Raw genomic sequence first — 23,265 nt, forward strand, 5'->3', positions numbered from 1 at the left:
TTTGTATATGATTTTAATAAAGTGAAAAACAGTAATTCTAGTTTTTTTTTTTACAGACTTTAGCTGTATGATATTATGGAAGAAACTATAGTAGTATTGCAGTAGCAGATCAGGACTGGAAAGGGGAGGAGATTTTTTTAAAATAAATTTTTCAAATAGTCACTGGAAAAATATGAATAGTAAGAGATATCTGTACATTTGATGGTGGTTTCTTCCGAGTCTGAATACTTATTCCCCTTTTAACAAGATTCCACCCCTTACCATTCTCCTTTTCATCCCAGCCATTTCGTTACAGATAAAGGACTACCTAAAACTTAGTGTATGTTACAGCTAGCATTATATCTGAATTCTGTAAATTCAGATTTATATATTTTAATAAACTGTTGTACAAATAACTCCTTATGTTTTAAATATGCTGTGCCATCAAATCCCTTAATGTTGACAAGTTTTTCACCAATAATATGTGGGTTTAGGTTTTTTTCTGGGATTTTTTCAGTGGTCTTAGTGGCATCTACGTGATGCTTCTGTGGTTCTTACTTTTCTATTTCCTCTTTTGTAGACTGAATCTTGAAGAAGAATTGCATCAGATGAAAGTATACCGATCTGTGGGTAAGTTCACAATACAGGAGTTTAACTATGAATACCGCAAAAAACAGAAGGTATACTATTTTGTATGTGTATATAGAAATTAGAAGTATTTCTGTTAGAAATATTAATTTTAAGGTTATTTTCTCTCCAAAGGTTAATTTCTATTTCTTGAATGTGTATTTTGTAAGCAAACATCATACATATTTTTATCTCAAAGTATGCTTAACCTTAAGTTCCCCACAAGCCTGTTAAGTCAATAAAATTTCTTTATGTATAGATAAGCTGATATATGTTTGCAATTTATGTATATGTACTACTTATGTACATAGATCTGTGTGTAAAAACCTAGAATATGTTTATATCTTTATGAAGCTTTCTCCCGGATCTGGAATTGGTTGTGCAGTATTGAAATACAGTGATACAGCAATTTCATGCTCATTCAGACTTCTTTCTTAATACTAGTGTTGCAATTTGAAAGTAAATCCAAAGGGTGGAACTCTAGCAAGAACTGATCTTGGACGTCTTCTTTTATGTCTTTACAGTCTTTGCAATAGTTGATAGTTCTATGATGACATGACTTTGTTGGTCAGGTAGATAGTGTATTACCATTGCCTCTCCTTCACCCCTCTCATTGTTTGTGTTATTTGCTATGCCTGAACGATCTGGGAGAAGTACACAAGAGTGCATAATTACAGTCCAGCTGGGTGTCACATCTTTGGTGAATATTTTATGTGCAGTACTGTTCAAAGGGAGGAAGTAGAAGACTTGGGGAATTACTCTGCATATTCTTATCCATAAAGCAAACTTACCATTCTTTATCCTGTTTTTCCCCTAGTGGCTGTTCTCTTTTTTGTGCTAATGTTGGCCTCTTGAATGAAACAATAAAGATTTTAATTGTTTTGTTTGTTTTAAATTTGGTTTATATTGTCTGTAAAACTAAGTGGAAGTATCCAGCTGCTGAAGACTGAAAAATACTGTTTTCTTTTGTGTTGCTTCTTATGTGTTACTTTCACAGCCTCAGACAGAGCTGGAGGGGAATAATGACGGTTTCAAATACTGACTTTAAGAAATTATTTCTTTGTTTTAGCTAATTTAGTCAAATCTTTGCACATAGAGAAGTGGGAAGGCAACCAGCAGTGAGGAGGAGTTGACGGCCCGCTGAGCAATAACCATGCATTTCCAAAAAAACAGTCAGATCCCTGAAACTGCCAGTTTCTGACATGTTTAGTGCTTTAACAATTAGTGTTTTATTGCTTCTTTTTAAATTATCTTTTCAGATTAAAACTTAGCCTTTTTAAAAAGTTTGTTTATTGGTGTAATGATTAATTGTTGTTGTATTGGGACTGAGAAAAAGGGTTAAAGAACTAGTCAAGTATTAGGCAAATTTTATTTATCTTTTCTAGCATTTTTTGTTCAGGGTATCATTTAGGCGGACAGAGAATTTTTGATAAGATTCAAAATCAAGTCCAAAGATATATTAAGCAACGCTTTTTATTAGCACATGACACTGAGATGATCACAGCCATTTATAAATCTATATTAACTGAAGGATAAAAATATAGTTGCTCACATAATCTATGAAAAGTAATTTCCTTGTCATTCCCCTTGCAAATACTAAGGCATTGCAGTGTGGCAGAACTTCCATCAACTGATTGACATTTTCAAAAAGACTACACCATAACAACTACAAGGTCTTGCATCTGTAGGTCCTGCATCAACAGTAAGACAGGAGGGCTTTGGGATGACTTGCCTTCTGAACTGGTAGATGGGGTTGGGGACCAGTATAGTCCCCCTGTAATCCAGGAAGAAGCAGTTAGAGACTTGCTGAGCCACTTGGATGGGATCCATGGGATCCATCCTAGGGTACTGAGGAAATTGTCAGATGAGCTCACCAAGCCACTGTCCATCACTTACCACCAGTCCTGGCTCACTGAAGAGGTCCCAGATGACTGGAAGCTGGCCAGTGTGAGACCCATCCACAAGAAGGGCTGGATGGAGGAACCTGGAAACTACAGGCCTGTCAGGCTGACCTCAGTGCCAGGCAATCATCTTGAGGGCAATCACAGCACACCTGCAGGATGGCCAAGGCATCAGGCCTAGACAACATGGATTTAGGAAGGGCAGGTCCTGCCTGACCAACCTGATCTCCTTCTATGATCAGGTGACCCGCTTGGTGGATGTGGGGCAGGCTGTGGATGTAGTCTACCTGGACTTCAGCAAGGCCTTTGACACTGTTCCCCGTAGCAAACTCCTGGCCAAGCTGTCAGCCCATGGCTTGGACAGCAGCACTCTGTGCTGGGTTAAGAACTGGCCACAGGGCTGGGCCCAGAGAGTGGTGGTGAATGGTGTCACTGCCAGCTGGCAGCCAGTCACGAGTGGTGTCCCCCAGGGATCAGTGTTGGGCCCATCCTGTTCAATATCTTTATTGATGATCTGAACGAGGGGTTGAGTCCATCATCAGTAAGTTTGCAGACACCAAGGTGTTGATCTGTTAGAGGGTAGGAGGGCTCTGCAGAGGGACCTTGACAAGCTGGACAGATGGGCAGAGTACAACATGATGGCATTTAACAAGTCCAAGTGTTGGGTTCTGGCCACAACAACCTCATGCAGAGCTACAGTCTGGGGACAGAGTAGTTGGAGAGCAGCCAGGGAGAAAGGGACCTGGGGGTACAGGTTGACAGTAGGCTGAACATGAGCCAGCAGCGTGCCCAGGTGGCCAAGAAGGCCAATGGCATCCTGGCCTGGATCAGAAATAGTGTGGCCAGCAGGAGCAGGGAAGTCATTCTGCCCCTGTACACAGCACTGGTTAGACCACACCTTGAGTACTGTGTCCAGTTCTGGGCCCCTCAATTCAAGAAAGATGTTGAGTTGCTTGAATGTGTCCAGAGAAGGGCAGCGAGGTTGGTGAGGGGTCTGGAGCGCAAGCCCTATGAGGAGTGGCTGAGGCAGCTGGGGTTGTTTAGCCTGAAGAAGAGGTGGCTCAGGGGAGACCTTATTGCTCTCTACAACTACCTGAAAGGAGGTTTTAGCCAGGTGGTGGTTGGTCTCTTCTCCTAGGCAATCACTGACAGAATGAGAGGACACAGTCTCAAGCTGCGCCAGGGGAAGTTTAGGCTCAAGGTGAGGAGAAAGTTCTTCACAGAAAGAATAATTGGCCAATGGAATGTGCTGCCCAGGGAGGTGTGGATTCACCATCCCTGGAGGTGTTAAAAAATACGATTGGATGTGGCACTTGGAGCCATGGTTTAGTTGTCAGGTGGTGTTAGGTGATAGGTTGGACTTGATGATCTCTGAGGTCTTTTCCAACCTGGTTCGTTCCGTGATCTGGGTCAGGGCAATCCCAAGCACCAATATAGACTGGGCAGCAACTGGCTTGAAAGCAGCCCTGAAGAAAAAGACTTGGGGGTTCTGGTGGATGAGAAGCTCAACAAGAGCCATCAGTGTGCACTTGCATCACAGAAAACCAGTTGTATCCTGGGCTGCATCAAGAGAAGCATAGCCAGCAGGTCAAGGGAGGTGATTCTTCCCCTCTACTCCATTCTAGTGAGAGCCCACCTGAAGTACTGTGTCCAGTTCTGGAGCCCCTATTACAAGAAAGATATGGATGTGCTGGAACATGTCCAGAGAAGGGCCATGAGAATATCAGAGGGCTAGAACACCTCTCCTATGGAGACAGGCTGAGAGAGTTGGGGCTAGTAGTCTGGAGAGGAGAAGGCTCCAAGGAGAACTTATTGTGGCCTTCCAGTATCTTAAGGGGGCTTGCAAGAAGGGTGGTGGGATGTTGGGTAGTGATAGGACTAGGGGGAATGGAGCAAAACTAGAAGTGGGTAGATTCAGATTGGATGTTAGGAAGAAGTTCTTCACTGTGAGGGTGGTGAGACACTGGAACAGGTTGCTCAGGGAGGTGGTAGAAGCATGCTAGAGGCAGAAATACCATTGTTTTGATGGTTCATTCAGGCACTCTTTAAGTGACTAATACCGGGGGCAGCCCTGCAGCAAAGGCCTTTGTGCATTAAAAGCCTGTACATAAGCTGGCAATGTGTTTTTATGGTTCATAAGGCCAGCTGTATTCGGGGTGCATCAAAAGAAATGTGGTCAGCAGGTGAAGAGCTGCTGACCCCATTTACTCTGCTTTGATGGGACTGCACTTGGAGTACTGTGTCCAGGTCTGGAGTTCTAAGCACAAGAAAAATGTAGATCTGATGGATCAAATCCAGAGGAAGGCCACAAAAATGGTCGGTGAGCTGAAGTATCTTTCCTGTGAAGACAGGCTGAGAGAGTTGGGGTTGTTCAGCTTGGAGAAGAGGTTAGGGTAACTTCATTGCAGCCTTTCAGTACTTAAAGTGGGCCTCTGTAAAAGATGAGGACAACCTTTTTAGCAGGGCTTGTAGTAATAGAACAAGAGTTAAATGGTTTAAAACTTAGAAAGGATAAATCTAAACTAGATAAAAGGAAGATTCTCTTCATGAGCAGAGTGGTAAAACTGGACGTGGTAGAAGCCCTATCCCTGGAAACATTCAAGGCCAGGCTGGGTGGGACTCTGAGCAACCGTGAAGACTTACCTGCAGGATGGTTGTATGAGATCACCTTTAAAAGCTCCTTGCAACCCAAAATATTCTGTGATTATATGAATACACAGCTGTGTTTTATTAGAAACTTTTTTTTTTTCTCTATGTAAGGGGGCTTTCCACAAATACTAATGGTGATCTGTAGTGTCATAGTTCAAATATCATTTTGACATGGTGTTGAACTCACCATCAGATTTGGTGACTGTTAATTAGGCATTAAGTGTTACATTCTATAGCTGACAGTTAACTAATGTCTTATCAGTGGGATTGAAGTACGCTTCTGTAAAACCACGATAATTTGATGACTAAAGATTGTGGAGTTTATGACTTGTGGGTCTATTCTTTCAGGGAGAACTTCGTATTTTTTTGATGTAGGGGTATGATAGAGTATGTCTTGCTGAATAAGCTGATAGGATGAACCTTTCTGCTATCACAGACAGACAGACAGTTATAGGCAATGCTGTTTCATTGCCTCCCTAATGAATTCCAATAAACAATTACATAACAGTTAGAAGGGAGGAGGGGGAAAGGGGGCTGAATAGGCCTTTTATTTTCTGCTCGATAGAAAGGATTATGAATCAGGGACCTTTGGATTTTCTTTAATTTTTGTTCCTTGTGACTTCTATGATGATACTGAATATGTATAGTCTTTTCTATTTATTTTGCAATTGTATTCTTTATTCTCTGCATTTATAATATGTTTATTTATAGAGTTATAAATTGTATTTTAAATACATCCACATAATAAACATAACACCTTGTGTGCTTTGATCAGTTTCTTTGACTATGGGAAATAATTTTTCTTTTCAGCGGAGTACAGTAAATACAGATATAAAAGCTGCAACAGACATTCAAATGAGACAAAGATGAAAAGCATGTTCATATTATCTTTGTGTGTTTCTTAAAGAATGTTGTAAATGTATGCAGTACCACTGTGCTGGGGGACTGTAGTCTGAAATAACATGGGAACTAACATATTAATATCAAGGTAAAGGTACATATTCCCCAGATGCATAGTTTTACCTTTTTCAGCTTTTATTATCTTTAGAATAGTGTTCCATTTATTTCATGAATACAGAAATATTAATTGGCCATGACATGTTCCAAAGACAAAAGAAAGGTTTAATTCACTCTAACAAACTTGTTAGTCACTGTTTATGTCAAGAGGATTGTGAATCTACAGAGAGTAACAGTGTTTTCTTCTGCACTTGCTTTGTTTATAAATCAAAAGTTTTTAAGTGACCTGCAATGTTTGCTTGTAGTTTGAAATGATACTTCTAAAGCAGACTTCCATCACATAGCACAGACTTTTATCCCTTAAGATTAATTCTTTAAGATAATTTGGGGCTAGGAGGGGTAAGAAAAGAAATGTGAATATTGTGGTGTTTTTACAGCGCTGGAATTTTTTGTTCTTTAACATAGTATGTAATATTATGAGGGCTGTAATTACTTGTTTCTGTAATCTGTGGGCAATTTCTGAATGCTAAGCTCTTGGTTCAAGGGGACTGTATTTTATTTCTGATATGCCATGCATATTAGTACTTACAAACTTTTTTGTAGCATTCTTCTCAATGAATACATCTAATGTTTAACCAGTCTCTTTTCTGTGGGATTTTTAGTACCTAAAGTGCATAGCTGTCTCTGAGAATGATACTTAGAGTCATGTTCCCTCTCATTAGTTGTATAAATTTCTAATTGTTATGAATTCATGGTTTTACAATAGAGTGATTTATGTGAAGTACATGATCTTTCACTTACAAAAAAAGCAGTTTAAAGTTTTCATCCATCCTAATTCTGTTACTGTTTGCTTTGTTCACCAATCACTCTGATCCTCCTAGCAGGGGACAAGTCCTAGAGAACAAAACTGGTAGTGACTGTGTAGATAAAAAGGCAATGAATTCTGCTTTTAAGGCATAGAGGGAATAGTCTATAAAAGAATAAAAATTGAATGAAAGTACAGTGTCTTTAACCTGCAGATCTATTGTACCTTTGAAAAGCTTGCACTCTGAAAAAAACATACTGTGATGCTACATAGATTCATAATTACGTGGCAGAACACTTTGAAAAGAGGTCATTCTTTAGAAACTGACCAAAAGGCTTCTCAAGAAAATAGAGCACATTATGAATAATAATGGAAATAAAGAATACCTTTCCTTAAAATGTCTATTGTTTTAGTAAAACACTAAGTGTCATGATGTATTTTTTCTTATTCTCTGACAGAGAATTTCAATTTATTTTATGATAGAGCCACTTCTTAAACCTGAGGAGGAGGGTGGGGTCAAGAACAGTACTCCAAAGAAGAATATGAAAGAGGTTTCACATCAGATGTTACAGAAGGTAAGATACCAACCAGGAAACATATCTGAATTTTAGTATAGGAATCACATATATATGTGTGTGTGTATATATATATATATATATATACACACACACATCAGTATTCATTAACTTAGGCCATGATTTTGGTTTTGTAATTGAAAAATAGGGATTTAAAAAATCACGTCAGAAATTAATTCTAGTGCAGTAACTCTGAATTTACGATGTGAAATAAATACAGCTAATGTCAGAGAAGATTAAAAGAATGTTTAGAGGTAAAATGTTAATAGCCAAGAAATTATCAAAATCAGAAGCAACATATGCTTAGCATTTTACCTCTTTTAAGTTCAGAAACCTTAATTTCTTTTGCCAAGTATTTAACTTTACGTGATATCAGGTGCTAATCTCTGTAGAGCTCTTCCTACGGAATAAAATTGATGCATAATAGTGATAAATCCTCCTTTTGTTGTATTTAAATTTGAGCACAACATTGCATATGCAAATATTTTCTACATATGTGGGTTTATCACTCTTTTCACAAGCTCGTGCTGTAAGCATTTAGTGTTCCTTGGGTTAGCAAATATGAAGAGTATTTATTCTTTACTGCTTAACATTCTACATGTTTTACCTCATAGAGTAACAAGATGTTCTTAACTAGTTGCTATTTGTATTGATACTTGTAATATGCACAAGTAGTTTACTATGTTAACAGGTGTTCACTTAAGAGGGCTCACTTGTATTTTACCATATGTTTTGTTTGCTGCAAAGAAAAGACATCCTTCAAACAACATCAGGTCTTTTGTTTATCATTTTGCAAAATAATATTTGTTTAATTACTTATAAATCTTTTAAAACATGCTTAAACTGAAAATCCCACAAATCTATAACTTTGAATGTCAGTTCAGGTATGTCTTTTTATTTTTTTATTTTTGAATTAACTTCTAGCAAGTCTGGTAATTTACAAGAGATGATGTGATTGCATTTACTTGTAACACTTGCCATATGGTCAGGCAATGAAGGCTGTCATCTCGTTATTACTGAATGACAAACATAATGTTAAAATAATATCACTCAGTATAGGAAGTGCTCACATTCATTTATCTTAAGGTAGAGTGAGTAATTGAAATAATATGAATGCTACCATCTGAAATGTCACACAGTTTATGCTTGCTTATCATCTGTATTTCAAAACCATAATTTTGTGTGCCAGATACTGCATAATTGTTATCTCTATGGATATACAGAGTTATGATGGTACATTAGAGATAGATGCAGAAGCCATTCATTGTTTGTTTCCTTCCACCTATCATACATGACTCTTAAGTGGTAGTGAGTGCAAGAAGTTGCTTTGAAGAACTAGGAAAACAATTGCAAAATCTCAGTTTAGGATGGTGGTTGAAGAAGGGCACTTGTCTCTGTGCTTATCACTGATGAGGAAAGTACACTGTAATCATAAGCCCTGGTTTCATTGAAGCAGTTGGGAAAATCTATTTTATTTCTAATTTCACTCAATAACTTTATGTTGCCATAATGCAATCTGTTTTTATTGTGGGAGCGCTATGAATTTCCATCGAGGAAGTTAGCAATTGATAGGCATGAATATTAAAAGTTTGATAATAAACTTAACAAATTCAATATTGAATTCAGGAATGTACACGAAAATTAAGCAGTTCTTGTACTATTTTACTTCGCATGTTAAGACTTCTCCTTATCTGTAGAACCCACTTTATAAATCATTCCACAAGTTTTAGAAAAAATTAAATGCATTTAGAAGATGTCCTTGCAAAAACCATATAGCATTTATTGAGGAATACTATGGGTTCAGTATTTTCAGCATCTCAAGAAGTCTTGACATTTCACATCGGTACAAAGTGATGGAATTGGCTAATGTTTCATAAGGTTAGCAGCAAAATTTGGCCATGTACATTCTACTATAGCTCCTTGAAAAACAGTCATTTCTACCCATGTCCACAAAAATCTAGATCACTTGGCATTTGCCTTGTGAAAGAATGGGGATGGAGCTTGTACAAAACCAACCAAAAGTATTTCTCAAGGATGACTAAATCTTTATTAAGCACAAAACTCATTCTGACACCCTTTGCAAGCTTCTGGAAAAAAAATTTACAGACTAAATGTTCAGCTTAGTGTCTGCTAGAATTAAAACTGCCCCTTCCTTATTTCTGGAAGTTGTAAAGTTTGGTTGTAACTTTTAGCAAACTTCTTTTAGGGAAGAACATTGAGAATCAGTTTATTGTTAACAGCCTTGAATTTGTGTAAACCTCAGACAACTTCACAAACAAAGCGTATGTTTCATATGTAGATGGAGTGTGGTTCTTCAAACTATACAGGAATCTTGTAAAGTGGCTTCATTGCAATAGGATAAATTTTCCCTTTCTGTGAATAAAAAATATATTTCAACCTTCATATTCATATTCTTTAGGTGTCACTAATAATGTTACCAAGTTTTTTTAAAGATCGAATTCTTTGTTTCTTTACAACACTTGAAAGAACTTGTTGATTTAGATAGCTAGTGCAAAATTCTGTTTCAAAATAATTTTCCTTCTGAAAATGTTGTTGTCATTTCAGTTAGAATGTATAAACCAAATCAGTAATGAGCTCAAGATGCATCAGGAAGGTTCATTAGCATATTTAAACTTCTGTGTCACTTTGCGTGGAATTTTAACTTCTTTTACCATCTGCCCTTTGTTCAACAGCTGTATTATTGCACCTAAAATGTTTTCATCTGCACTACGTTAGAATTATTTTTAAATTAAGGACTATAGATTGCTTTTGTCCTTGTGCTTAATGTAATAATACTGTCATACAATAAATATGTTTGAAAACATATGCCATTTTTTTTCTACAGCATAGGCTGAAATGCTATGAATGTTAAAATTGCTTTTGTTAGGTACAACAACTAGAAGGAAGATTCAGAGCTATTGAAGGGGAATTGAAAAACCAGAAAGAAGTAAATAAAGACTTACTGAAGGAGAAAAATTATTTGAAAGCATCTTTAAAAGTGCAACAGGAAGATGCAGGCACAAGAGAAAGAGAGCTGGAAACTCTACTTAAGAAGATTTCTGAAATAGAAAAAGACAAAGCTGAACTTCAGGTAGTGATTGATGAGCAGGAAAAAGAAGCTACCTCTTTGAAGAGGCAACTGGCAGAAGCTAAGAGGTTTAGAAATGAAAATGAAGATTTGCTGAGTCAAGTGCAGGAGCTGAAGTGTTTGCTGGATGAAGCCAAAGCAGTGGCAACCTCTGGGCAATGTAATTGCAAAATAACAGGCACCAAGGTTAATTTAAAAACAGCTGAGAAAAAGAGCTCTTTGGGACATCATGGAGCTTTTCTCAAACAGTCCATCAAGGTTATGAGTAATATATTTGAGAACTTCAGTAAGGACGGCTGGGAGGATGTGAGTGAAAGCAGGTACGGCTCTCATTAACTTAGCCCTGTAGAGGGGACACTGTGCATATGTAAAGTACTAGCAAATGGAGATTGAATTTCAACTACTGTTGATTTGGTATTCAAAAAAAATACTGTCAGATCCTTTGAAATATCTTGGGAGGCCTTGTTCTGAGCTTATTGACTGAAATTTGCATGCAAAATTAGCCACAACTGCATGAGTATTTGAATAGGTGCCAGGAAACCCAAAAGAAGGCAATGCTTGATTTCTTCCAGTGATGCTATTTTCATGCAGTCATGAGGCTTGAAATTGACAGTTTGGCAGGTTGATTTAATTTGCTGGCCCTCTGCATATTCACCACTGACAGCTAAGGATTCCCAGGCAAGCCTACTAAGTCGGTTTAGTTATCTTGTGACATGCCGACCCGGGAGGAGAAACACTTTTTCCCCTTAATTTAGTTAGATAAATTTTGAATGACCCATTTCAGCTTGCTAGCAGATGTCTACAAGCTGTTTAACATCTTTTAAATTAAGAACCATCCACACTAATTATTTCATGTATGTTTTATGCACAGTCATTGTGCTAACTTTAATTGAATGATAGTTAAAAATCAGTTCTTTAAAGGTAATTGTTACTGCAAAGTCTCACTCATGAGTCACAAGGCCCTCAGAAAATTGTACTGGCAAGCTTCATAAACATTTAGAATTTTTCCATCTGCTTCTATTTGTCTGCACATGCTTGAGGTGGCAGCAGTAAGCCACCAGGTAAATGAATATCACACTTTTGCCTTTGAATACATTGTCCTAAGAAACATACAAAGAAATATCTCAAGCCTGTATTTACCCCAAACATAGAGAAGATGACAAAAGCTTAAAGAAAGCAGTATTGTGTCTGTAGGCTTAATGTTGGCTTAATGTGTTACACAGGGCAAATCAACAGTGGCAAATGATGCCCTTCTGCTGCTTCTCCCCATGTAAAATGGAGGGCAGCTAGTGCAGCATCTTTAGAGAGAAAGTAAATTAAGAACCAGCTAATCTATCAGTTTGTTTCTCTGCTTAATATTGCGGGTCTGAGTTTACAGAGAAAGTGCTTGATTTTCTGTTGTAATTAGTAAGCTTTTTTTTTTTTCTAGATTCAGGCCTTAAATTTTCTAAATAGAACATTCTTTGAAATCACTGAGGGGAGGGACAATGTGTACATACTTAGATATATCTCACTACTACTACAGCACCTTCAAAGTATTGCACTAATTTCTGTTCTTCTAAGTCAATAAGACATACCAGTGTAGCAGGGCAGGTTTTGGACAGCATATGCACATTTATATATGACCTCTTCTCTTCAATTTGAATGGATTTTTTTCTGGGTAAGTGGCCTCCTTCTCTTAAACCATTGATTTTTATGATGGTACAACTTAATTTGAACTCAATTATACCTTTTCAAATATCCTGGTTTAAAAAGTAACAAATCACAATTACCTTATGTTAGATCATTCTTTGACCAGTTTGTTTGCATAAAAACTGATAAATATCCACTGATAGTATAGATCATATATCCAAGACTTCATGTGTTTAAGATAGATCAGAAAACAAATTATAATCTGGCGAAAGGCCATCAAAAACTGGAAATAAAGAGCACATTGAATGAGTGCAACTTTAAGGAAACACTTGAAGTAGAATGAAGGTTTCAAGTCCCATGTCATTGCGTGGCAGGCAATCTTGAGTAGAAGGACTACCAAATTTACAGAATTTAAAAACACTCCAAAGAGCTGTTAGGCAGAGTCTTCACTGAAATGTGATTTCTGAGTTTGGCTCAGTCAACACTATAAATAAAGATCAATCAAAAACAAACAAACAAAAAGTTATTGGACGAAGTATTGTGTATTTGTTGTATATCTTTTTGAGCCATTCAAATACTGCAGTACTATCAATTAGTTTTTCATGTGTGTCACTTGTAGACTGTACAAAATGTGTCCTTTAATAACCAGTTGTAGTCTCATATCTCCACGTGTTGTAACGTAAGATTCTGTTTGACATAGTATAACTTTGTAAGACAGTTCCAGAGATTTCTTCTTTAGCATATTTGTAAGCATCTGTTGAATAAGTCAACAGTGCTCTTCGGATTTTATATTAGTTTCTCTTCATTCTTGCATGTATTGTTTCGAACCTTTAACATTTAGCTTTATTTTGCTTCATTGTTTCCTCAATGTGCTGTTTTAGTGACTCTGAAATACCAACTTCTGAAAGTTTGGAAAGTGTGGTTATGAAGACAGTGCAAAACATTGATCCACAGCCAGATGGAAATAAACAACACAGAAAAAAGCAAATACAAGACAGTCAAAATCCCTGCAATATTGTTCATTTAGAAGGCAAACCCCTGAAGCACAATAAAAAGGTAGATAATAGAACTTGTTTTTTTCTTCTATGGAGTGTTGAAGTTTAATAGTGTTATCACTGCTGTTCTCCTTAATTAATTTGAATCTTGTAAACTGAAAAGAAAATCTTCTTCAGGTATTCATTGGGTACTTTCTTTGTGTTTTCAAGTATTTTCTGAAAAATTAGTCTGCAAAAGTATTTGGAGGGGATGTCAGGAGTGTAAAACGTGATTAAAAAAATGCAAAGTTGCTATATGCTAGTCATGCTGCTTCACAGTCGAGATAAAGAATGCTGCAGACATCCCATTAAACTCAATCTCAATCAGAAAAGCCATACAGAACAGGATAATCTAAGCCGTAACATGTCTTTAGAATTCCTAGGATCCTCTGATTATAATGATAGGGACTTAGTACTGGTTTCCATTTTTATCTTTGAGACATAGAATAAAATAATTAATAGACTGCTCAAACAAGACAGATGTACAGGAGCTTGATCTCCTTTATTGCTTTTTACTTTGGTTTTAGTCTGAAAAGTTGTCATTTACTTGTGTTTCATTCTAGCATATCCTATTTCCCTGTTCTTCAAATTGTGTGTTGATTGCACAAACCTGGAATTCATGGCTAAGCTATCTTAAAATATCAGTAATTTGTTCTGTGCAGTTAATAGGTAATGTGTTGCTATTTACTCTTAAATGTGATGAACAGCTATTTTATTATTCCAGAGATGTATTTCATGATATCACATGGAATTTGCAAACTGAAGACATCAAAAATTGATTAAATGGTGTAGAATTCCAGAACAAAAGTATTTAAAAATTACACTGAGCATTTAAGAGCACCAGGAAAACAGTATTTCGATTTTGGATCAAGTGGTGCTTCTGGCCACTTTCATTTTACGTATTGCTAGCAACATTCTTCTTTAGCCTCTCCTTCTGTCCTGGAAAATTTGACAGGTTCTGTAAATAGCTGATTTTTCAAATCAGATAATTAAAAAGCATGAGATTGCCTTTTGCTAAACCCTGTACAAACACAGGGATTGTGTTTGCACGTTCATATACATTCATGCATCTTTCAGCTACAGCTCAGTGTCTAATCGGATCGTCCTCCCTGTGAACTAAGAAGAACACTATTCCTTTTTATGGTCACTTAAATATCTTGAAGAATAGGATACTGTAAGCTTCCAAGCAATACATACCATCTGTTTTTTCCCTACAAGTAGATTAAAATTAAAAAAATAATGTAGTAATTAACTGACCCTCATTTTTCTCTGGGATTCTTTGGAAAGGGTTATAATTTACCTGTAACAGTTAATTATTTGTTTCTTCTACATTTTATGGGAAAGACAGAAATCTGTATAGTCTTTACTGGCTAATGTAAGACTGATTTTCAAATGAAAATTCATTAGCACTTTGTATATTATTTGAAATACTGGTTGGTTGTTTCAATTCAAATTGGAAACTTTGGAGTATTGTGGTTGATGTACCATAATGAAGAGTTGCTAGCTTTCAGCTTTTATGTTTTATTTAGGGCCATTCACAGAATAAAGACCTGGAAAAGTTACATTCCAAGAAAAGGAAGATCTGCTGTCTTGTAACATCTTATCCATCAATTCTCACCAAAGGTAGGAAGATTATGTATTTTTGGCAACTTCATAAGTAAGACTGATGAAGCATTTCTGCCTGATACTCCAAAACCTCTTCAGTAGTGCAGAAACCCATTTAGATGCTGTTGAGTATTTGCTTGTTTAAATTTGCATGACTGTATTTTTAGAGATTTAACTCTTTATTTTAAAGTGAAGTTGTTGTGTAAAAGGTGACCATTAAACAGCATCTTTTCACACAGTTTACTAAGTTACACCTATTGAACTTACAGACTGAAGTAATGTTTTTTACTGTTTTTTTCATGTTTGCCCCTTACAGCTAATGAAAGAAAACTGACCTTAAAATACCCACAACAATCTTTTAACAAGGCACTGAAACTTTCATTTCTGGTAATACCAGTGAGAAACTTCAACCACATTTAACTTCTAAGTCCTTGTTGAGTTTGCTTTGTTGGTGCTTCTGAAAAAACAACAGAGCACTTACAGTTTAGCAGAATTAATTTACCAGTTTCCTTACTGAGAAATATTTCAGAGGCTAGAATGATGTTTTGAAGGGCTAATGAAAAATCAGAAAACATTACATTTATGATAATCTGTCAGTTTAGTAACATGTCATTTCATTTTTAGTGAACAAAACAAAAAGGAGAAATATAATTGTCCAGAAACGGGGCTACTGTGTTACTCTACTGCAAGAAAAAATTAAGTCATTGCAGCAGCAGATAGCTGTTTTACAAAATGAGAAAAAGACAGCAATATCTTCTATGAAGGGATTTGAGGAAACAAATGAAAAGCTAACATCTCAGCTACATTTGGCTGATCAGAGTCTTCAAACAAGCAAACTGACAGTAGAGGTAAAGTACTTTTCATTACAGTGTCTTACAATGTTCATCTTAATTCTGTTGTAGTTATGCCAAATTTAGATAATGTTGATTAATTTATGATCAAGATTTGTGATCAAAATTATTAGATGTTATATATTAGTGTGCTTTATATGAGATTCTGAAGCAGTTGTTATGTAGAAATTACACTGAGGCCAATTCATTAGTCCTGAAAAATAAGTGGTCTTCATGCTGACATTTTGCAAGCTGTCAAATGGGTGAGGGAAATTTAGCTTTTGGTCTATGGTCTGAGAACGTTCCTGAGATTCTGGTCCGTCTACATTAACTATCACCCATTCCTACCTTTAGAACAGGCAGTTTTTGGAGAAACTAACTGTCTCCATATGCCCTAAGAGTGGAGTGCTCAAGGCAACTGGGCTTTTCTTTCTTTCAAGAAGAGCTCAGCACAGTTCCGTATCTGTTTAATCGCATCTCTCACTGTTGAGGTAGAAAGCTAGAGAACAGGATTTATGAAAATGCAGACTTAAAACCATCACAGTAAACTATGTGGTTAACAGCCCCTATGATGCCACCTTTCTTCTCTACTTCAGTCTTCATTCCTACTTAATCCTTTCCCATACTATTACTCTTTCCTGGTTTTCCCCATTCTCATTTATATATATGTATTTTGTGTTAATCTATATGCAGCTCCTCAGCTGGAATTCTTTCTCTGTTCATACTGTAGCGATTGGCCTGCCCTTTATAGAGCTGAATCAACAAACACTTTTGCAGTAATTGTCTCCTGTTGGTCACACACACATCCTGCCTCCAGAATTATAGTGCTACAACAGATGGACTTGCTGGAAGGAGGCAGACATTAAAAAAGAAATCAAATCCCCTCCCCCTCAAACTTCTCTGCATTTCTCTTTGCACAGAAGGCAGATGCAGTATCAGGAGCAGCACTTTTCACTTTCTTAGGGCTGGGGAACTGCTAATTTCTCGTGAAGGGAAAACCTCTTTTCTTTTACTAGTTTTGCATAGTTGTCTCTCTATATATATGTAATGAATTTTTCGAAAGAGTTTGCAAGGTCATCAGAACCAATGGAGATTTGTCTGTCTCAAAAATAGTATCATAATGTAAACTTTCATGGACAGTATAAAATTCACAGAGTTATATGTGTGATTTAAGAGAAATGTTCTGCTTGCCCAGACATCTGCTTGATTTGCCTACCTAAAAGACCTTAGGTATCCCTAAGAAAGCAATGTGAGAAATCAAAAAAAGCCATTATCAGGAAAGATTTTTTTTTTTTTAAAGGCAAAATTTCTGCCAGGGTAAGTGCTGCTGTAATGTAAAAACCTGACCAAGAGCAAAATAGCGTACGCTTAAAACCAAACTGGGTGTTTCATTTTGTTTTGTTCTGTTTTGTTTCGGGTTTTGTTTTTTAAGAAAAAAAGGTGACCAGACTATTTAAAGGGTGGTGCATTCTAAGCAAAAATAAATAAATGGTGTTGCAAGTACTCAAGGAAAAATCTTTATTAGGCACGCATATTTTTTTTCCTTCTCAGCAAACAATTCAAATTCCCTTTCTTATAACTAATTACTCTTCAGGTGCCATACTAGTGCTACCAAGTGGGAAATTTAAAGTAGAGGCTTGGGCTACTTGCCAAGTGAAAATTAAGGAGGTAAAGAACCTACTTCACTGCAGGATACATGCATGTTTTAGAGAGAGAACCATGATTCAGATAAATCAAACGGTTGCAAAGTAAAACCATGTGGGGGTTATTTGTGGTTTTTTATAAGATACTATCTAGAGGTCAAGTTTTAAGATACTGCAAAAGATTTTTATTTTTCACTAGCAAGATGGCTGTTACTGTCTCTTTTCAATTTTTTGCTTCTCTTTAGGTTTTAGAATTTTCTTTCAGAGACAGAAGGTAAAAAATAAGCAAACAAACCATGAAAAACTAAAAGATTAAGACCATCTCTGGATATAGGTTGCATCTTTAACACTTCAAGAGTGTCAAAATGACTAACACCCAAACACAAGCTTCCATATGTGAACATGAAATTCTAAGTAATCTTTTAAAAGCAGTGAACTTACGATGCTGGGCTGGGATAAGGCAAATATAACATTCTAGCAACTGTAAACATTAACATTTTGACTTGGCCACGTGGCCTGAATTTAGGTAAGAAAATAAATCCATTAGCAGGCAAGGGCAGATGTTTGTGCAGGCAGTCCTTCATTAGAATACCCAAAGAATCTAGTGCCAGAAGATCAACTCTAGAATTAAGATTTAAACATTCCAAATATTAATTTTGCAAAAGATTTTACAGTCTGTACAACATAAGGACTGTCTGTCATCTGTTGATTTTCAGAATGTATGTACATGTATGGTTTTGTGTGTTTATTCTGAAGATGCACACAGACATCTACATATTTCTTGTAGGGTTTCATAATGCTGAATTCAAATTATTTTTCTGTTTGATTTTTTTTGTTCATTTGTTGTTTGGCCTTTTAAACTCTTTACAGTAGTTGTCTTGCTTTGTTTTATTTCTTTAAAAACAATTCTTTGCATATTTCTACAAAAATTGTGGTAAAGTGACCGCACATGTGAGAATCAAAGCTTGCATTGTCTAAGGATTCAAAGCAACACTGAGTCAAGATTGTACAGAAGTACAGTAGTTACATTTTGCTATCAGTGTACAGAAATCACAGCTGGAGCAGATATTTAATATAGAAATGAGAGATACAGCATTTCTTTAGTATCCTGAAAAAAACATCTGAAAGGAATTGTTTGAAAAATCTAGGAAATTTTTTTCTAAGATTTATTACCCACTCTCCTCATTTTTTATTTAAATGACTGCCTATAAGACTGTATTTATTGCATATAGCACAGTAATTGTAATTAGTTTTATGCAGTAACTATCATTCTTATTGCAAAAGTTTACACAACATATATTGAATTATAAAATCATAAGGAGTTTAAGTCATTAGTACTTTTCTTACTTACGTCAAGGCCACTCAGAAGTCCACTGCTCAAAAGTATGTTACAATCTTTTGTATCACTTCATCATTGTTTCTTGGATGATGTTACGAGAAAAGCCACATTTTTTAATGGAATGCCATAGGCGTTTGTACAGTGCCTGTGTAAGACTCCTTCAGCAAGAAATGTGTGTCAAAAAATGGGAACAAATCAACCAGTCAAATGCTGACAGATCTTTTGGAGAGGGTAACTTGGAGGTTTAAGTAAAGTTTTTTGGATGCATTCCTACAGATATGAAACAATATGTTTTTGCTGAATTTAGAACAAAAGGAGCTTGACCTAGGATAATTTTTTTTTTCTGATAGCATTTCTTAAATATCTCCAAACTTTATTTTAGCAATTCTGTTTTCAATTTTCTTTGAATTTTAAGGGAACATTTTTTCCCTGACCTTCCACTGTGCTTTTCGCAAGCAAGTTGTATATCTGGTGGATCATCTGAAGCATAGATATATATGAGCATGAAAAGCAGAAAAAAACCTAAAGAATACTTTTATTTTTTAAAGTTTGTGGCTTTCCCTACATGTTCTCTTGACTAGCTTTTGCTACTCAATCTGTCAAAGAACAGCTCAGATTTCAGCATCTACATACTCAGCACTGCAACATCACTCTTACGGTACTTGACTATGAGTAAAGCAGCAAATTTAGCATTATCCAATTACAATTAATTTAGATGATTTGTGAATTTTTTATTATTTACAAAATATTTCACTTTTTCTCTGGTTTTCAAAGGTGTATTGTTATTCGCATAACATTTTTTGTATGTCTGTGGTTTTCTTAAGTAAATTCTAGGAATAAGGGTGAAATGATAAACTGAATGCTGACTATAATTACTCTGCAGGTAGCTAAAACTGCTTTTGGAACTTTCATTACATCAAATGTGTAATTGTTTTGACACTTTTTGAGGCTGGCTTTTTTTCCTACTATTATTCTGTTAGAAATTATCGTAGATACATCTAATTGTTTTCTCCTAGAACACTTTTCCACATGTGCTGGTTTTATCTTTTTGACTTTTTTAATGGAAATACTCCACAGCATTCGTGCAATTTTTTTTTAAAGTTTATATGAAAGCTTCTGTATTTGGTGTCACCTTTTCTAAATGAAGTGCTTGGATTTTTTTGCTCCAGTAGTAGGAAATTGTATTTTTTCACTATGTATATCATATAATACCAATTATACCTTCAGAATATCTGAATGATAAGACTGTATAACATTTTTTAGAGGAGTTTCAATTTGGAAGACTTTAAGCTAAGCATCAATGGTAATTTTTACAGATAAGCTGTGCAAGAGATTATTGTTATTATTATACCAGTAGTATATGAAGGAATTCTGACTTTTATATATAGAAGCAATAGAAAATGTAGTACAAAAAAAAATAAAGATAGAGCTGCTGTAATGACCTCATATTTTAATCAGTAATCAATCTAATAAGAATTCTGTTTGTTTCTGCAGTGTTGAGAAGCTGTACTGTTTTTACAGGGCACACACATAAATCTGGAACATCTTACTTGTATCCAACTGAAATATACCCTGTTTAACACTTTTGCCAAACTCAGTGCAAAATCATTTCTGCAACTATTGCACTTTGGCGGAGTGTAACAAAACAAAAAAATCTGGGAAGCTATTTAGGAAATGTCTGTTCCCAAAAACATCATGGTAAATGTAGTATCTCCCCCTGCTCCTTCTTCAGAATCGTACATATTATCCTTTCCTAACTACTTTGAGTACAAGTAGTCTTCGTTAATTTGCAAAACCTATAATCCTTGGGCACAGTATTTAAAAAAGAAGAGTTTCTCAAAAATATTTAAAACCAGACCATTTTCTCTTCTGCTTTTTTCTCAAAATGCTGAAGAAGTGAAAAGGTAGACCAGAAGGGAAAAAAATATAACAAAGCAGGATATACTTCCTGATCTTTCCACACTTTGCAAATACAGTCTAAGATAACAGAGTTGTATCTAATAATTGAACTAAGTTAGGTGCCAGCATGAGACTGAAATATTCTCAAAATTTAGTTTTATATGAATTCTGTGTTTTTCCTTCTGAGGTCACACTGCTGTTACCATTGTGTATCCATGCCTTGAAGAGATCTTTTTGCAGACACACCAGTAGTTTTTTAAGGCTTTGAATTGTCAATATTGAGAAGAATAGATTCTGCTATATTGTAGTTTTATTAGAGCTTCGCTGAGCCTAATAAATTTAAAATCAGGCTATGAGGTCACACTTACAAAGCTGGAAACAGAGACAGAAAGTGTTCTGTGACTCTCTGAGACAAGAAATCACCTCTTCCAAGTCGTAGTTGACAGTTCTGCCTGGAATGAAGCATGACCAGCTGGTTAAATGTTTGTTCAAACTTTTTGGTTACTAAATAGGGAGATTTCTGTACAACTTTTTCCCTGTGGTAAACTACTGGTTCAGCATTGCTGCTGATACAAAACAGTTCTCAAATTTCTATTTGCTCCTCTGTCAGAGAAGCTGACTTGGAAATAACAGGAGGAATTGCCAAACGGTAAACATGAAAGTAACTGCCCTTTTAAAATGCATCTACTCCAAAATTTTTTATTATTATTTATTTTTATAGTTTGCTGCATTGAAAACTTACAGCATCCTGAACTCAGTTCCGTTAACAGAACTGCATTGTAAAATATATTTGTCATGAAACTGTGCTGTCATTACAAAACAAAAATAAAGCAAAATACCTTTTACATTTATATTGATCTCTGAAGAAAAATTACAATAGACCTGTTGAATTATTGATGAACAACAATTGAAGTACATTGCACGTAGGAAATGAGTCTCATTCATAAATTAAAGAGAACAGTTGGCATGAACTAGAACTATGAGAGCTGTATTATACTGCTGTCAAAATGAAATAACTTGGTGATAGGTAAATTCTAGAAAAATATATCATAAAGTAAAAATAGCTTAGACCTCATCAAGTTCAAAGAAATACTTACAATCACTACTATTTATATTCCTGTATCATGTAGAAATCCTAAAAAGTAAACTTCTGTATTAAAAGAAACAACCTCTAACCCAAGGATTAGCATGTTCTTGTCTTGTTACAAATAGAGATAGTACACATATCTATATGCATCTCTACATTATTTATATATGTAATACTTATGGTAAGTGCTGTAAGATATCATCCTATAGTTTTTATTTTCTGGATTTCATGTGATATGTAGTTTATTTTTCTTCACCCTTCCTGTGATTCGATCAAACTTTCCTTGTGCATTGAATCTTACCTTATTATTAGACAAAAAGTAGAACTCACTTTGGAGCTTTTTTTCCCCTAGAAATTTCCTAATTAAGGTACTATTAGAGACCTGGAAAAGCTCAACAAATACTGTCATAGTAGTGTTTCCTGTAGTGTTCACTTGAATTTCTTCTTCGAATTCAGCATGACTGCTCATTCAGCTAAAGCCTAAGCATAGAGCTAACTGGGTTCTTGAACCGTCTCTGTTACATGAAGTTCTGTGGGTAATGTTTTATGTTTTTGTCAGCTAATACTTACTCATCCTTAAATCTCACCAAAAAAAAATCCATTAATTTGGGAATAATTATTCATATATTGACAAGAGACTACATTTCAGCTCAGACAGTCTGATTGTCATAGAAAATTAGTTTGGGTTGCAATTGGATCAGTACTCTTAGGCTTATTCACTGGAATGATCCATGAATTATTCATTGCTAGTAACTAGCAGTATTAACTATGAAAGTGATTTACTAACCACTCTGTGCATGTGCATATTTCCACTGAATTCAATAAAATTTCAAGACCTCCTGGGTATGGTGGTAAAAATAAGTTTTATTAGCTCTAGTCTTGAATATAGACCTCTGTATGGTGAGAAGTTCTTTAGTGTTTTGAACTTGCAAGGAAAAAATTACCATAGAGGATGTAGCTGCATAATTTTTTTAATATTGTATGATTTAGTATTCTGATAGACTATGCAATAACACCTCTGTGTGCCATTCTGTATAGCTACTACTAAAATGCAAGAAATAGATGCCTTGGGTTTCTATCAGCCTTACATCCTGCACTGGAAGTTTGAATTCTCTCCCCTTGTTTGCTGTTGTCTGTTTCATGAATGAGTTTTACTGAACAGTACCTCTTTTCTGGCCTAGGTAAAGTTTTTCCTGATTATGTTCTTGTGAAGAGTTTTGAGAGTCATGAGAAATTTGAGAAATAATTTTGCATTCCTTTATATTTAAACACTGAGATGATTCTCCAGCACTCTCCTAATGCATCCTTATACCTTGCTTCCTTTGCTCCTGTCCTAATCTATGACAGAAATTTCCTTATTTCTGAAATTAGGGAACATAAGATTGGTGGGGCAGGGTGCTCAGTATGGTTAGCAAGATAGATGCCTGTAATGGGTGAATCAGTATGGGAGGTGCTTTGTTCCTTATTTTAGGAGTTTGATTTCTTAAGAAATTGAAGAAGCAGGGTTGTGGGATTGCAAAAATTACTCTATGACCTGAAAATATCTAGGAGTCTTATAAGCACATCAACTCATTTTTGTTGTGTACCCCTGTGCAACAGTGATTACTTGTATTAG

The 23,265-nt window shown here is 35.8% G+C and overlaps 1 protein-coding gene across 1 annotated transcript in view; it reads left to right on the forward strand.

Annotated features, from left to right (window-relative positions):
* CNTLN (centlein) overlaps nt 1–23,265 on the forward strand; it is a 318,217-nt gene that overhangs the window by 250,412 nt on the left and 44,540 nt on the right. The window contains 6 exon segments of the mRNA XM_054397579.1: nt 560–609; nt 7,402–7,493; nt 10,381–10,901; nt 13,095–13,269; nt 14,777–14,870; nt 15,477–15,700. Coding sequence (XP_054253554.1) covers nt 560–609; nt 7,402–7,493; nt 10,381–10,901; nt 13,095–13,269; nt 14,777–14,870; nt 15,477–15,700 — 1,156 coding nt within the window.

This window comes from Indicator indicator, chromosome Z (assembly GCF_027791375.1).
Source record: "Indicator indicator isolate 239-I01 chromosome Z, UM_Iind_1.1, whole genome shotgun sequence".
Classification (NCBI taxonomy): domain Eukaryota; kingdom Metazoa; phylum Chordata; class Aves; order Piciformes; family Indicatoridae; genus Indicator; species Indicator indicator.